At 32.0% G+C, this 17532-nt stretch overlaps 2 protein-coding genes across 2 annotated transcripts; both read left to right on the top strand.

Moving 5' to 3' along the window:
• The first annotated feature begins 922 nt into the window (after nucleotides 1–922).
• Nucleotides 923–7892, top strand: LOC145558276 (uncharacterized). Its single transcript, XM_081619471.1, has 14 exons — nucleotides 923–1365; nucleotides 4119–4230; nucleotides 4478–4590; nucleotides 4685–4807; nucleotides 4921–5093; nucleotides 5206–5281; nucleotides 5845–5931; nucleotides 6104–6184; nucleotides 6276–6308; nucleotides 6533–6586; nucleotides 6678–6719; nucleotides 7152–7230; nucleotides 7320–7390; nucleotides 7506–7892. Exons 1-14 carry the CDS (start codon nucleotides 1150–1152, stop codon nucleotides 7605–7607), a joined length of 1362 nt encoding a protein of 453 aa, XP_081475597.1. The 5' UTR covers nucleotides 923–1149; the 3' UTR covers nucleotides 7608–7892.
• A 3907-nt stretch (nucleotides 7893–11799) lies between these two features.
• Nucleotides 11800–17127, top strand: LOC145558267 (organelle RRM domain-containing protein 1, chloroplastic-like). The gene is made up of 9 exons (XM_081619458.1): nucleotides 11800–12299; nucleotides 12446–12543; nucleotides 12667–12904; nucleotides 12988–13085; nucleotides 13168–13233; nucleotides 14377–14451; nucleotides 16335–16403; nucleotides 16519–16625; nucleotides 16730–17127. Exons 1-9 carry the CDS (start codon nucleotides 11857–11859, stop codon nucleotides 16856–16858), a joined length of 1323 nt encoding a protein of 440 aa, XP_081475584.1. The 5' UTR covers nucleotides 11800–11856; the 3' UTR covers nucleotides 16859–17127.
• The last annotated feature ends 405 nt before the right edge of the window (nucleotides 17128–17532 follow it).

The following is a 17532-nucleotide window of genomic DNA, read 5'->3' as shown; positions in this document are numbered from 1 at the left end:
GTCTTGAAATTTAGTTAAGTCTTGAAATTCCAAGACTCGATTTAAGACTTGAGATCGGGACCCATCTCAATTTTATTTTTATTATCTTTTACTTATTTATTTATTTTTTTTTTCACTTTTCTACTTATAAATATGTCATATATTTGAGTCTTAGGACTAAAGAGATAAATTTGGGCAAGTCTTAGTGAGTCCTAACAAGAATTTGATAACATCATTTTCAATGGGGATCACAAAAAAATGATGTCACATCTAAATCATAAGACTTGGGGGCTAAACTTGCTCTCATCACAACTTATTTTTTCTGAAGTGAACTTATTAGACCTAAAATAAGTGAAAATAATGAATCGAACAAAGCCGAAACTAGGATGATGAGATTTGAGAATTAGGTAGAAGTAAAGATGGTACTGGACCGGACCGACTCGAAATCTGACAAGAAAAAGCACGGCATGGTACCGTGCGCGTGGGCTGTAAGCCGCCTTACTTTGAAAGAAGCATGATAAGGCACGGCACGTCCGAGTTCGACACGACAAAACATACTAAAATCAAATTTTGTTTAGATACGCAAGCCCTGTTCAGCCAGCACGATGACACGTGAGCCTGGGCCGTGCACGAATGAACCTCTTGAAAACTCCAGCTCGACACAACACAAAACTCGTGAGTCAAGCCATGGGCCTGGCACGAAGCACGCCCCGTCGGCCGTAGCCATCTTTAGGTAGAACGTAGAAGGTGAGGATTTGACTCAATTTGAAAAATATGGTTAACAAGCGAGCAAAGTGGGGGCACAAGAAGTACAGTCCTAATCACACGACGAACACGCGCCAGCGTATGTTACACAGTAACACACCCCCTTCCTTCACGCTCCCATTTTTTAATTCCTTTCTACGACTAATATATTGCCACATCTTTTTTTCCTTCACGCTATCCCAAATTAATCGCCCACCAAAAAAAAATCAAGATCTTTCTCAGCTATTTATTCATTCAATTCAATTAATTGCACCTTCCTAGATTATTGTTTTTGTCCTTTTATACTCCTCACTTCAAAGCTGATTAATCAATCTCACCATCATTTTTATCATCTCTATCATCTATCTTATATAAATTGGTATATATATATATATATATATAGAGTTGAGTTGAAGATTGATTTCGATGTCAAAGACAATCTCAACGACGACGATGACGACGGAGTTTGGGAAAGGAATGAGAGAAATAAGGCCACTGATGAACTTACTATTACCGTTATGTGTACATTGGATTGCGGAGGAAATGACGGTGTCTGTTTTGGTAGATGTTACTACTCGTGCTCTTTGTCCTCAACAAACTACTTGTTCTGAAGCTATTTATCTTAACGGCGTTCAACAAACTGTAATTTCTCTTCTTTCCTTTCCTTTTTTTTTTTTTTTTTTTTTTAATTTTTTAATTTTAATTTCGCTTTTTGGTTTTTTTTATTAATGAAAAAGTAAAATTAGTTTAACAAACAAACATTTAAATAAAACGGGTGTATAATAAATGTTGAAAGTCATTTGATATATGCAGCCTTTCATATAAGCATTTAATATATTTTCTTTTTTTAGTGGAAAACTTATTAATAATTCACCGGGCGGTTTAATTAATGTTAATTTTCTGCCAGTGCTTTTCACTTTTTAACTCGTTAGGCTGTATATATCTTTTTGCTTTTATAATTAAGGACTGTAGAATAATTTGTTTTACTGTAATGATTATTTTTAAATTTTTTTTCCAGATAAGCTGACGTTAGTGAAGAAAAGTCTAAAACTATCCTCGTGAAAAAAGTATCTTTAATGATTAATTAATACTAGTACAAGAAAATTATTGTTTAGTGTACATTACTGTATAAGTTTTGTACAAGTTGGGCTAACTAATAATTGAATTTTGTTGCCATAATATTTTAAATATAGAAAGAAAAAACTTTGTAAAGGCAATTGTGAAGGTTCATGAAATATTTTTTTTTTTGGCTTTTAGTCACTAATCTTATTGGTTTAATTAATTCGTTAAGTTGGTTTTTCTTTGGGAATTAATTGGTACATACTGTATTATACTGTACTTTATTTTTTAAAAAAGAATTTTATTTAAACAATGTTTAGTATTATTTATTACTCCGTATTGGCTTTTATGTCTGAAAAAAAAAGTTGCTTGTACGTAAATAAATGTAGGAAAATGAAAATTATTCCCTCCGTCCCTAAATTATAAGAAAAAGAAAAAGACGGGCAGTTGGCTGTTAGAGAGGGACACGGTACACTTTGAGGATGGACTCTTCTTTGCAAATTTATTTGATAATTGACAAATTATTGTTTGTCCTTTTCTCTCGCATTTTCTCAATTTAAGTAGTCTATTCTAATTTAACTTTTAAGTATTCAATATTAATGTATGTGACACCAATGTTTTTCAAAAAAAATAAAATGTATGTGACACCAATTAGCTTATTTGGTTATACAATAGAAGAGTTTTAAATTTTAATATATGTGATTGATCTCATCTACATCATTTGCCTTTTTGCAAAAGAAAAATCCGTTAAATATTGGTTAATTTTGTTACACTTGCGCTTTAACTAAAATAAAACTCTCACAATGAAACAATTTAAATTTGTTTTTATGTATCTTCATTTATAAAGTAAGGGTTTTTTTTTTTAATTTTTTTTTTATTTTTTTTTTTTATTGGTGGTTTTGTTTGTATTGGTGCAAGTATTTCTTCAACTTGTCTTTATCATAGGAGATAAAGTCGATTGTGACATGTTATCTTGAACCATCATGGTAACGTTATGGGCTCCCCAATGATAGAGAAAATCAAAAACATACTCTCTGTAGAAAATAAAGGAAAAGCAACAGCCAATGGGTAATAAACAAATTTATGCAATAAAACTACAAAAATAGTCATTATCTCACCACAAAAATGCAGATATTTCCATACACTAATAAGATCAAGATAAAAAAAAATACAATATATATATATATGGGGAGGCTCTCGTGAGAATTTTTCTTATGTGAGAACACTCTTTATGTTCTAAATTTTTACTCGTATGTTCTAAATTTTAAATCTAATGTTCTAAACTTTTCCTTAGGTGTTCTAAATTAAATCAAATGTTCTAATTTAGTACTCACATGTTCTAAACCATAAATTAGTTAAGTTTAATATCATAAATTTTAAATAACTTGTTCCAAAATTTTAACTTATATGTTCTAAATTTTAAAATGTGTGTTCTAAGATTTTTAATTATATGTTCCAGATTTTAAAGCGTATGTTCTATTTTTTTACTCATATGTTCTAAATTTTTTACTCACTTTCTATATTCTATATCAGTTTGTTCTAAATTTTTATTCACATGTTCATAATCTTAAATTAGATGTTCTAAATTTTACTCATATGTTTAAAATTTCATAAAGCATATTTTATAAATTTTTAATCACTTGTTCTAATTCTTAAATCAAATGTTCTAAACATATTACTCACATAGATGTTCTAAATTATTACTCAGATGTTCTAAATTTTTATTCGTATGTTCTAAACTTTTACTCACATGTTCTAAATTTAAAATCAATTCTCATATAAGTATGAATTCTCACATATGAACCTATTCTCACCGGATCCCTCCCCTATATATATATATATATATTTTGGTAATTAAAATTTCTACAAGTGCAATTTTGTATTCCTTATGATGCAAAAACTTGCACTAAACTACATTTTCAGTAATTTGGAAAAAAATGTTGAAGAACTCTTTCCTCTAGGAATATACACTGTAACAAAAAAGATTTGATGCTTGGCTCTTCTGATAACAAATAAATGACATGGATGGTGTGATAATAGATTGGTTTTCATTTGGTTATGGATTGCAAAGAAAACATTAGAATAAAAATTTGTTATATCTGGTTGTTTAATAAAAAAAGAAAAAAAAAAAAAAGTTTACAAAAAGTTGGTAACAATGTTTTATATACTTAATAGTTGATGACAATGAAATGGATTATAAATTTTGATGTAATACTTTTTAAATGCCTTTCTTGTTAGTAGTGTTTGTTGGACACTAGTGTATGTTTTGTTCATCATAAGCAGACATAATTTTGCCTTGTTTATAAGTTTCTAATGCAAGTATCTAAAACATGTAGGTTGTTGGAATATTTAAGATGGTGTTGCTTCCACTATTGGGGCAGCTTGCTGATGAGTATGGGCGGAAGCCGTTGCTTCTTATTACTCTTTCAACCACAATTATTCCCTTCAGTATGTTATAAACACTTTTTCTAGTAATACTTGAGGAAATTTTTCTGCTCATTAAGATAGGGAACCTTGTCGTGTTTTGGTAACTTAAATTAAGCTATTTGTGTCAAAATGACTCAAAGTGGATCAAAATATGGAGTTGCTAAACCCTTTTTTGTAATAAATTGTTCTACTTATGGCTCTTTGTTCTCTATTTCCAGAGGTTATCAAACCAAATAATTTTAATATTCATTCTTCTAATTTCTTGCAGCGTTACTTGCCATTAACCAATCTAGAGAATTTGTATATGCTTATTATATTCTTCGAACAATCTCCTATATTATAAGCCAGGGGAGTATCTTCTGCATTGCTGTTGCCTATGCTGTAAGAACTAACCTTTCAACTTATCTTTTGGAATTTGGAAACTATATATAAAAAGTATTAATTACTAAAACAATAAAATTATGTCATTTCATAGGCAGATGTGATTGAGGATTCCAAAAGAGCTGTGGCATTTAGTTGGATCACAGGTTTATTTTCAGCATCACATGTTCTAGGAAATGTGCTGGCTCGATTTCTCCCAGAAAAATACATTTTTGAGGCAGGTTCCTACTTTAAGCTGTTCATTTTAGCTTTGTCAACTGTTATTATAGGATTTTAAAAAAATTAATATAATATGGATCACCAGTGTAGATGTTTTCTTGATTTTCCCAGGTTTCAATTGCTCTCTTGATCTTTTGCCCTGTTTATATGGGGTTCTTTTTACCGGAAACTGTTAAACAAAGACAAAGGCAGGATCCACAGTCATCATTATTATGCAAGTTCCTGACATTCCCAAAGCAGCGATTCAATTCTATGAAATATGCTGCAAGTGTAGTTGTTAGCAGGTTGAGTCATTGTACAACCATTTGCTTGTTTCACAGTTTCTTAGTGATTACTGATTAACTTGTTTATATCAGTGCCGTGCTAACTTAATCAATGATATTTCCTTTGCTGCAGTCCAACACTTAGGGGAATTTCTCTAGTCTCTTTCTTTTACGAACTGGGAATGTCTGGCATTAGCAGTGTTTTATTGGTAAGGTTCATGGCAATAATATTGCTTAGCATCTAATTCTGATATCAAGTATTAGGAATTGCTCAGACTGCTCTACTTTGCCTTGATTTTTTTTTGGCACGTCTGAGATATTTAATAACTTTGGTTTTGTAAATGATAATCTATCTCATTTGTCAAAACCTCCATAGCTGTTTGTTACAATTGATTTACCTAAAATTGAAGCTTTCACTTGTCATATAAAAATGGTCGGTGTATAAATAACAAAATGTCATCCGTCTTGATATGTTGTGACTCTCTCTTCGGAGTTGACATATCAGCAAGGCATTTCTTCCTACATGTAACTCTCTCTCTCTCTCTCTCTCTCTCTTTTCTTTCTATTTGGTGTAAATTTGGATGGTTCAACCTAAAGACTCATGGAATTATATAATTCACGTGGCTGTCTAAGTCAATCATGCTTGACCTATTGTGTTATATCTGATTTCAATCTTTCAAACATTAGTAAAAGACAGCTTGTGTACGTGATAAGAAGTTAAGGACCTAGTTAATGGGCTATGAAGTTTGATAAAACTATGATTTCCTTGCAGTACTACCTGAAGGCAGCTTTTGGTTTTAATAAAAATCAATTTTCTGAGATATTGATGGTTGTTGGAGCTGGTTCAATTGTTTCTCAGGTATGTCTTGTACAACAGATTAAGATATTGGTAATTATGATTATATATAGCAGTCACACTGAACAAATACTTATCAACAAGCTTATATGATCTGCTAATGCCAGTTAATAAGACGCTGAACAGCTTCTCCACTTTCTTTCTTGATTATCTTCTAATTTGTGGTCTGTCTTAGATATTGGTGCTTCCTCTTATCAATCCATTGGTTGGAGAAAGAGTGATATTATGCGCAGCATTACTTGCATCAACAGCTTATGTAAGTGATGATCAAGTTCTATTTGTCTAACTAATTGTAAAACTGAATACACTCAATTAACTTTACCTCCGTATTGAAATACCTTTTGCAGGCATTGTTCTATGGTTTTGCTTGGGCAGCTTGGGTAAGCACATCTAAAACTTTTTGTTAGCACCCTGGATGTAGGGATGATTATATTATACTCTAGAATCTAATTTACCAAAGCCGCATCAATGAACATGTGCTTTCATTCTGTTGCGAGATCATTAGTATACAAGTGATTGACTGATTATAGCTGGCAACATTAGATTTACCCTGAGGATATTCATAACCTTCTTCCTGCACTAATATTCTTTGGATGCATTGCAGGTACCATACTTGAGTGCTTCATTCGGAGTTATATATGTGCTTGTGAAACCTTCTGTGAGTACTTGAAACCAACGCCTTTACTGGTCCAGCACTGCATACTGTTTACATTTGTCTAATATTATTACTTGGCCTACTAATTTTGCAGACTTATGCTATTATTTCAAAAGGATCAAGTTCTAATAATCAGGTTTGCATATGCTTCTCTTCTCCAAGTTGTCCCACCGATTTCTAATTCATGTTTTATGCAAACTGGTGAAGGAGGATGCTTTCAAACCGGTCATATTAGAGGCTACACTTGTTCACCCTTTTTACCTAGTTCAAAAAAGATAAATTCGGATCTGGTTAGCTTAATTTTTTTTTTTTTTTAAATCAACTAAAACTTACAATCTCACAGTACAGAATTACAGATAATATCAGTTCAGTTTTAGATCAGATTAGACAGAGGTTAAGTCCTCAGGTGCACTGAGAGGCCAGATCACCGCCTTTTCAGGCCAACAAGACAACATTCATGTCATATGCTTCTGATCACACTGATAGTCATAATTTTATTTATTTTTTCCTTGAAGTCTTGGATCTATTTTTCTGTTGTGTATTCAAAATGTTGTTTTTGTGATTGCAGGGTAAAGCTCAAGGTTTTGTTGCCGGTGTTCAATCCATTGCAAGTTTATTATCACCACTTGTTATGAGCCCATTAACCTGTAAGTCGTTATCATTAAATGTCAAACATATGAACTTCAATTCACTTTAAATAGAAATGTTTCTGACTTCTCCACCATTCTCCTTGCAGCATGGTTCTTGTCCGAAGATGCTCCGTTTAACTGCAAAGGTTTTAGTATTATATGTTCATCAGTATCCTTGGTACACACCCTTCTTGCTTATTTTCTCCTTGTTGATTTTCTTTCCTCGATCCTCCTAACTGGCAACTGTCACCCGAAACTCTGTTATTTTGCTAACATTTACTTGTATATTACAGATGGTTGCTCTGGTGATCGCCTTGGGATCAAGATTTGAATCACAGTCTGAGCTCGAGCAAAAGGATGACTTAGCTAACATTGAATCGCCGCTTCTATCTTGAGGCTTTCTTATTCTTAGTTTTAGGAATCCCTATTATGCATATATAATTATTGTACAAGTTTGAGGTTGTTTTTATGACAATGTAGAATCTGTAGATATATGCATTGAGTTGCAAAATTGCATGCAATGTCATTTAGGAGTTGTTTTAGGTCACATTTTAGTTTAATTTTTATTGTAAGCAAAATTGTAGTTATCAGAGAACAAATAAGCTAAAGTATTCCATGGAAGAATTCTAATCGAGGAATAACTTTGGCAAGAATATATTCCATAAGATTTTCTTGTACAATCTTTCATTTTTGCTTGTCTCTTTTACCAAGTATCTCTCTATTTCATGAATGTCTTCCCAATTTTCATTTTAGGTTGTTTTTATGAAATTCTTCCTAGTTGTACTTTATTCCATACTACATTAGTGTTAACCTAACTTAGTCTACTTTTTAGACATTTTTCTAACTCCACATTCACTCTCTTCATAGAGGAATCACATATACACATATATACATATACCATTGCCTTGTACAATTGTATTGTATTATGTATCACTACAATGGTTTATGAGATTTTGAGGGTGGTGTTGGGCATACTATGAAATATTGTATGACAAACATCATGGTCTTGTTTGACAATTGGCAATTGGTCGTTGGCTGCTGGCTGTTTAATTTAGCTTGTTTGACTGGTTATAGTATTGGCTGTTTGACCATTTGTTGAATGTATATATTTTTGGTTAAAACAATTGTTGGATGTAACTATGCAAAATGACCTTAAAGGACATCTTATTCATTCATTATTAATTATTAATTACTCCGTACTAGTTACTAATTTTTAATTATTAATTACTAATGCAAATACTAACTATTACTTACTTTATATTACTAATTACTGATTGTTAATTACTACGGAGTAACTGTTAACTATTAAGTACTAATAATTACTACTCCGTAATTACTAACTATTAATTAATAAGTACTAATACTTACTCCCTCCGTCCCCAAACTTGGACCCTTGTGACCTAATTTTAGTCCCAAAATGATCAACCCATTTGCATTAAAATACTAACCAATTTACAACAATATTTGTGCAAAATTAGCTTTCACATAGAAAATTTTGTTTTTTCATGTATTTTTAATACTTTGTCTCTCTACTTATTTTATAAGCCCCATGTAAATTTATCTTTCAATATGTTTTTATTTCTTTTTATTTAAGTTTCTTAATAACCACAAAATCAACCTAAAAGGGTCGAAGTTTTGAGGACAAAAGAAGTGAGTAATGATTAATTACTAATTATTCATTATTAATTATTAACTACTAATTATTAATTACTTATTATAATTACTAAATATTAATTACTAATTATTAATTACTAACTTTTAATTACAAATTATTTATTATTAACTATTTATTACAGTATTAATTGATTATTAATTACTACTCCGTAATTACTAATTATTGCTTATTAATTATTACGGAGTATATGATAATTAATACTCCCTCCGTCCCAAAAAGAACGACCCATTTGGCCAAAACTTTGTCCCAAAAAGAATGACCCATTTGCATTAAAACGCCCACCAATTTGCTACAATATTTGTGCAAAATTAGCTTCCCCATATAAAAATTTGATTTTCCATGTTATTTTATTACTTTCTCTCTCTATTTTTTTACAAACCTCATGTAAATTTATTTTTCCAATATACTTTTACTTCTTTTTACTTAACTTCCTTAACACCCGCGTAATCAACCCAAATGGGTCGTTCTTTTTGGGACGGAGGGAGTAATTAATAATTATTATACAATAATTATTACTCTCTCCATTCTTTTATTAGAGTCCACTATTTCTTTTTTGTCATATTAAAATTACCAGTGTTAGAATCTTTTCCTTTTTAGTACTCCCTCCGTCCCAGAAAGAACGACCTTTTTGGGTTGATTTCGCGGGTATTAAGAAAGTTAAATAAAAGAAGTAAAAGTATATTGGAAAAATAAATTTACATTGGGTTTGTAAAAAAAGCACAGAGAGAGAGAGTATTAAAAGTACATGAGAAAAATAAAATTTAATATGGGGAAGCTAATTTGCACAAATATTGTAGTAAATTAGTTGGTATTTTAATGCGAATGAGTCTATCATTTTGAGACTAAAATTAGGCCAAAATGGTCGAACTTTTGAGGATGGAGGGAGTAAGTGGTTTTTTTTTTTTTTTTTTGCCAATTTTAACCTTATTCTCTTAATTTGTTCCCCAAATTATCCTCAATTTTTACTGATTTTTTTGTGCCAAATATTTTTGACATTTATTAATCCACCAAAATATGTTCTCTTTCCTCATTCTTCTTGTTCTTTCTAGGTACTTTTTCTTCTTTTTGGCATTTATTAAGCTCTATTTTTCTTTTTTTTTTCTTTCACTTGTTATTCAAATGCATTTAATGTACTTTGATACTTCAATACATGGTTTAAGGAATCTACAAAAACCTTAATTCCCATGAAAAATGAGAAATGAAACTCTAATAAAAGGAAGAAAGGAGTACTAATTAAGGATAAAGAAGAAATTTGTTTAATGAAAAGCCAAAACCAAAACCAAAAAGCTAGTAAGACTAACTTTTTGTTTTTGGCGAAAAAGTCGGCTTTTCATTAAGATCAAAAAACGGGTCGGGCTAGGCCTCAACATGATACCTCGTGCCCAAACCCGAAAAAAGTAGCGTGCTTTTCGGGCTTGTTTCAGGCCGGGTTCGGGCTTTAAACTAAAAATGTGTTTTTAGACTCGTCCAAAACCGCCCTATTTTCGGGCCGAATCAGGTCAGACTAGCAGGCCGGATTGAGGTTGATTACCTCTGCCAAACATGTATTTTGGCTGTTTGACCAAAAGAAAAAGCCAAAAACCAATTAAAAAGCTAACTAAAAGTTATTTACCATACAAGGCCTATAATATGCTACACAAAATGTTATAGTATTCCTAAATATGTTTTTCCAATACGATATGTTCTAATCACCTCTTGCATAAGTTTGTGCGGGAAACGATTTTGGCACACCTACATGTGAAAAGAGCTTTGAACATTGTGCAATATGTCAAAATTATTTTTTGGTTATCTAATGTCCTTCTTTTAGGAAAGATACATTAAAATAAGTACATTTCTCTAACATTGCAAAATTTAACCTAATTTATAGAAAGAAATAAAGTGAGAAAATTTGTTACAAATAAATAAATTATGAGCAAAATCTTAATGAGTGATTTATCGACTTTCGCTGTAACATATTATCTCTGTTCTAGAATAACTGACACGGTCATATTTTGTACACGTGTTCATACATTAGGTTAACCTTATTTTCATAATTAAAAATATATGAAAATTATATATATATAAAAAATTTATATTATGAAACACTACCGTCATAGTTAATATATACACTCTTTTTTTATCGCATCATGACTTCATGAGTGATTTCATGCTTGTCAATGCAATACTTTGGTTATTAATACATTTGATTATAGTTTTGTAAAAATTATAAAAAGTTGATATTTAAAAGGTAGATTTCGAGATGAATCAAACTGGATCTCACATGACTATATTTTTCATAACGAATAAATCATAAAATATGCTTTAAAATGCATGGAACAATGTAAAATTTTTGAGGTACAAAATAAAAGAAAAATTTACCATGCATGAAGTATATAAAAAATGAAAACAACGTACATATTTTTGATTATTCTGGAATGAAGAGAGTAGCCTACGAGGCTAAACGCTTACACCTCTTGTTCGGCAAAATATAGCTGTGTACTGTGTAGGTAGTTGTTAGCTGTGAATGTTGAGGTTAGTTGTGTAAATAGCTGTTAGCTGCCAACAAGCTGTTAGCTATGAAAATAGATAATTTAGATATGAGTGTTTGATAAAGTAGTGGTTGAGTAGTTAGTACATATAAGAATCAATATTTTATTTTTAAAACTATACATTAAATTTTCAACAAGTACATCAAAATCTATCTCTAACTTGAAAAACTAATAATCTTAACTTTTCATAAAAGCTACCTCTATCACTAAAAGCTACTTGAACCATTACTTTGCCAAACACTTACATTTTTTGTTAAGTAGTGATTTGACCAAAGCTACTCAAAAGCTAGCGCTGAACATGCCCAGATCTCCTCCGAGTCCTACCTTTGCCGGTAACTTGGTAAGCATTGGTTATACACTTATTTAAAAGAGATAAAGGTTCAATTATCATTTATCAATGAAGAGCTAAACAGGCTACTGCCCAGATTATTAAAGAGAGCCATGGTACCTCTTCATTCACTCCTTACAACCATCAATTTAAGCAGCATTTCATTCTCACCTCAAAAACTCCATTACCATCAAAAATCACCATTTTCATCCTCAAAAATCTCATACCCTTTGCATTCTTTCATCTCTTCAAATTCATTCAAACTCAAAAAAGAAAACTCCTTTCAAGTTTCATTATCATTTACCCAACAAAATTCCAATGATTTATTCAATAATTCTCTGTTACTTCTTCCTAATTTTTCATTTCCCAAGTTACCATTTTCAAGAATTACAACTGCTGCTTCAACATCAACACCACCACCCTTAAATTCAACTGTCCCAAATTCTAGTGAAAATGTTCATTGGATGGTAAAAATGGATAAACCTCCAAATGGGTTTCAATCAAAAGCTGAAATCATCAACTATTATGTCAGTATTTTGGAAAAAGCTCTAGGAAGGTAGGTTTTCTGGTTTTAAATGCATTTCCTAATATTAGTTTCGGAATTCATGACAAAATCACGCGCTCAATTGGTACTATTAATGTTTATGTTATTGATGTTTATTTATTTAATGCTTAATGATTAGGGGTTGGTGAATTTTACAGTGAGAGGGATGCACAAAGTTGCATATATGATGCTTCCTGTGATACAAATTTTGGTTTTTGCTGTATTGTAGATGAAGAAACTTCTCGTTTTATTGCTGGTAAGCGTTCAATTTTCTTTGATACCCTTTAATTTTGTTTGTTATAGTAGTGATTGCTATAAAGTTGTAATCTTTAATGGGATTTTACAGCTTCTATTTTTATATTTGCAATGTATTGTAAAGGTTTGCCTGGAGTGCTATCTGTTATTCCTGACCCTGATATAAATTCTGTTAAGAAGGATTATAGTGCTCGAAATTTTCGAGATGTTTCTGTGTCGAATTTACACAATCAGACCTCATTGTTGTTCCCCAAGGGTTCGAAAAACTGGCTTGTACGTGTCGAAAAACCGTCTAGTAGAGTCTTATCCAAGGCACAGGCAGTTGATTCTTATGTAAACATACTAACCAGAGTCTTGGGAAAGTAAGTGTTGGCCTGTTGAATTCACATGCTTCTTTGTGAGTTTTTGAAATGGTTAGTTGAGTAACCAATTTGTTCAATGACAGCGAGAAGGATGCGCAAATGTGTCTATATCATGTATCATGGCAGTCTAATTTTGGGTTTTGCTGTAAACTCGATGATGAGTCTGCACAAGAGCTAGCTAGTATGTAAAATTTCTGGTCTTTGGCCATTGATTCATCATTTGGCATTGGGTTCCTTACAGTAGACCCCTTTTTTTGGTGCAGCTGTGGCTGGAGTTATTTCTGTTCGGCCAGATGAGCATTTTGAGTCCGAAAATAAAGACTATGGAGGTTTGTCAATTATCTTTATTTGATTGCTTTCCAGCTATGTATTGTTTGGTACGGAGTACAAATTATGAACCAAATTTCATTTTCGTTATCTACCAATTCAATAGATTTCCTGTTTTAAGAGGTCTCATTTTTATAGCAATCATTTTTTTCATAATTTGTTATGAGCAGTCAGCAGTGTATTGGAGGTAATCTACTATTTACTGTACTCAGCAAATTTCCACATTTTCATTTGTTCTCTAAGCGGAGAATATAAATAATTGTTTCACAATGCACTGATAATTCAAATTGTTCCTATTTATTTAAAATTTATAGGCTACTAGATTAGCTAGATGGATGTATTATGTACGTTGTGGGTGTAAATTTGTTTTGCTTGTCAGTTGACAGCATGGATTATATGTTCATTGGCACACAGCTCTTTCTGTAGACTATATAGTCTATAAAGAGCAAATCTGTGACATAGATGGTTTGAGATAATTGTTACGGATTAATTAGTAGAAGTAAATGGGTATTAAGAAAGTGGAAAACCATTTAGGGCTTCTCAGAGGCATAGTTTTTGATGCCTGAAGAAAGTATGTCATGGAGAATGGAAAAACACTGTTTATTGAATTCAGAACATAAGTATTCAAAACAAAAGTCAGAATATATGTTTACTGAAGAGACACGTCCATTTGAAAAAATGTGAATTTGTAAATAATAGCGCTGGTATGTTACTTATGTCTGATAATCCTTTTCCATTTGCACTGACCTGGGCTGACCACTATATTCACTTATCCACTTGCAGTATAATAAAATGCTTTTAAAATTACTAACAATGCAAATAGCAGTATATGGTATCTCCTAATCTGTGCTCATAACAGTATGGATACAGACATACAGTGTTCTCTTCATCCGTGTTCTCATTTTGAATATCCAGTTGATTAAATCACAAACAATTCATCTTTTCTATCAGTGAATTTGTGTTACTGTCAAAGTAAAAAAATTTACATGTGATATATACGAGTATCGGAGTATGTGGTGTCTTCATTCTTATATGTGCTCTTCAAAGTTTGGTATATAGCCACTTTCTGCAACCTAGCCTAGTCATTGTTTATAAGAATATAAATCTTCCCTCTAGCTGGATGACTGTGAAGACATGGATTGCAGGTGACCGATTGGCATCCAATGCTTCTGATTCTACAAAAGAAACAGAGATGAGCAAAACCAAGCTTTTCATAACAGGTAGTTATTTTCCTTTCTTATTTGTAAATGCAATATTTATGATCTTTGGTACTGCATACTGATGTTTGCTTGGCTGTTGGACCGGTTATTCCTCGGAGTTATTGCTTTTCCATTGACTCTTAGATTGACAACGGTGTTACTTTTACATATCACACTATTATATTAAGAAAGGATAATCAGGAGCTTAACGCACCTTGAAATATGCTCAACAAACACCTGCCGATTAAATAACAGAATCATGTTTGTCCAAATCCAATTATGCTGGGATTTGGAGAAAGGTTATAGGATAAAAAGTTATTCATTTGCAATCACGCAGAAGTTAAACTGTCAATTTGTTGATTGAAAATACATCACTGACAGTTTGATAATATGATGCCAAGCTGTAGTTTTGCCAATTAGGAATCCTTTAAGCTTTGGGAAAATACAAGTTACATAAGAACAATAGTGAAAATACATGTTATGTTACAGATCCTTAAGAGTTGTATATTCTTCCTTATTTTCTGCTGGCAGTAAGCCACATCTTAAATTAGGGAACCAGCCATCTAGCAGAATGAAAGAACTTCAGATATAAACATATTATAGCTGAGGTGCTTTCTCCTAATTTCTCTATCTCACATCAATGAGAGTAGTTACACTCACCTTATAATATTGTTTTGTCAGTCTAACTCCCATCACTTTAAGTATTATTGATCATCTAAAGTTTCATCCCCATCTCCATTACCATTCGGCTTGTGAGTCTAGACTTGAGTTTACTTAGCTAGCCACTACTATTTGCTACATAGAGTCATCCACATGGTATATATTTAACAGGATTTGCCCTTTTAAGTGTATATATAATTGTAGAAAACTGTTGAGTACCTTGTTAATAGCAATTCTTAATGGATGCGGTATTTGAGAATCTGAGATCCAGCATCTATGATCTATCTTTATCTTAAATTGGAAGCTAGAGAAAAATCCCTACTTTCTTTGAATACACATTACAAATTCTTCTGTTTGGCTGTATTTGAAGTCCTTTAACTTCAAAGTATATCTCCAAATTTCTAATTTATTGGTTAAAGTGTTAAACCCTCTTCATGTGTTGTATGCGCCAAAACTTTCATCTGTAAAAGCATAAGCCAAGGCCCAGAAACAGTAGGAAGATTCTGTCAATTTTCAATGTTAGTCTGCTTATAGTTGGTTACAGACTTGAGTCAACATATTTGCGTAGAGATTCCTCTAAAAGACTATTTCGTTACTCAGCTTTAAAAAAAAATAAAAAATAAAAAATAAAAAATAAAAAATAAAAAATTGTGGTATACTAATATATACAGAGTCTTGGAGGCTAAGAGTGATGTAGCTTCATCTCTGATGTAGTGAACTTACTGAGTTTAGCTCTAATGTTCAAAATGTTTGTGCTTTATCTCTTTTTTCCTTTCCCGTTATATTAAATCAAGCATTTGGAGGTAGGTTTTATTTTGCAGGTGGAGCATAAAGAGGTCTAATTTGATGATAATTCTTTCCTTTTCCCTTTCTCTCTCTCCCTCTGTCTGGAATCAATATTTACATCATATGCTATGTTATTATTGGATATTAAGAAAAATTTGTCACCTTAACTACATAAAACTATGTCATATCCTTAATTATGCGAGGTTGGACTAATATGACTACAAAGAGTAGTTTTGAAAAAGTTAAGGTGAAGATGGTTTGGCAAGGGGTGCTCAAAACTTAACTATGCTCTAACTACCATTCTGAAAGAAACCTTACGCCTTCTTACCTTAACCAGAAAGTATCTTGTATTTGTCTGGTTCAAGAAATGATGTTTATACTGTCTGCATTGATATACCTAGCTCAAAGCGCTTGTTATCATATATCAACTGTATTAGGTTTTTATCTTTCCCTTGCAGGTTTGTCTTTCTACACATCTGAAAAGACATTACGTGAGGCCTTTGAACCCTTTGGTGAACTCGTAGAAGGTAGGTTGGTCTTTTATATAATTAGACAGCTTTCTTACAATTTCTTTTATTTATCTATAATTTCTATGTTGAGCTGCTGTGCTAACTCCTAAATGCCTGCAAACATTCTGTACAGTTAAGGTAATCATGGATAAGATCTCGAAAAGGTCAAAAGGGTATGCATTTGTTGAGTACACCACTGAAGTGGTTGCTACAACAGCCCTCCAAGAAATGAATGGCAAAGTAAGCTCAAGGGCAACATCATGGATGTGTTGAAATTATATTTTCATCTTTTTAATATTTCAAGCATCACAAATTATATCCTCACTCTTTCTGATACATTGTAGATTATTAATGGCTGGATGATAGTTGTTGATAGAGCAAAGATGAAGCCACGACGCTCCAGAGCATTGTCATCACAAGACAGAAAAGTGACGCAGAGGATGGCTCATCAAAATTCACAGTCCTACAGCTAAAGATTGGATTTCATTATATGTTCAAGAAAAGTTGAGCAGAACATGGAACTCACATATAGAAAGACATAAGAAAGAGCTAACATGATCAGTCATCAGTGGCTTGGTGCATCAAAATGTATAGGTCGTTATCTCATGTTGGTATTCGAAAGAATTGAATCCTAATTTCCTTCAATATTTCATTTCATGAATTTTAAGAGGTTAGTTTCACGACATGTTTTGAGAGACAGAAAAGATTGAGAAATGTGACATGGTTTACAGATTCTTACCAATGGCCATTTTTCTAATTGCAACACTTACATGAAAATACCATATACGAAGCACTATCTTAAAAATTGGTCATGTCCAAACATTATTATAAAAGCGATCTTTTGCTGGACCAAATAAAAATCTGTAAGATAATTTGATTTTCTCATTATATAGAAAGCAAAGAATACTCTACATTGCTAGATGAAATTTAGGGGAATTTTGAGTTGTATTCTACAATGAATGAGCTGAGCTGCAACAACTGGGAAACTTAAATAGTAAAATGACATCCGCATTCACTAATACAATCCATGTGACGATCTCATAGGAGACAGACTAAGAAATTTTAACCATATTTTATAATTTCTATAAAAGAAAATACATTACTCCGTATTTCGTTAAATCCTTGCTCAATTTATTTCAACGTGCTT

Source organism: Chenopodium album, chromosome 1 (genome assembly GCF_948465745.1).
Source record: "Chenopodium album chromosome 1, dcCheAlbu1.1, whole genome shotgun sequence".
Taxonomy (NCBI): Eukaryota; Viridiplantae; Streptophyta; class Magnoliopsida; order Caryophyllales; family Amaranthaceae; genus Chenopodium; species Chenopodium album.
The sequence above is the reverse complement of the archived record's forward strand: the minus strand, read 5'-3'. Positions and strand labels throughout refer to the sequence as shown.

Bases quoted from the DNA above. Each gene is read 5' to 3' on its own strand.
- LOC145558276 (XM_081619471.1), top strand. From the start codon at position 1,150: ATGTCAAAGACAATCTCAACGACGACGATGACGACGGAGTTTGGGAAA. The intron at 5,282-5,844 runs GTAAGGTTCATG...ATTTCCTTGCAG, and splicing joins GCATTAGCAGTGTTTTATTG to TACTACCTGAAGGCAGCTTT. The intron at 5,932-6,103 runs GTATGTCTTGTA...GGTCTGTCTTAG, and splicing joins CTGGTTCAATTGTTTCTCAG to ATATTGGTGCTTCCTCTTAT.
- LOC145558267 (XM_081619458.1), top strand. From the start codon at position 11,857: ATGGTACCTCTTCATTCACTCCTTACAACCATCAATTTAAGCAGCATT. The intron at 12,905-12,987 runs GTAAGTGTTGGC...GTTCAATGACAG, and splicing joins CTAACCAGAGTCTTGGGAAA to CGAGAAGGATGCGCAAATGT. The intron at 16,626-16,729 runs GTAAGCTCAAGG...GATACATTGTAG, and splicing joins TCCAAGAAATGAATGGCAAA to ATTATTAATGGCTGGATGAT.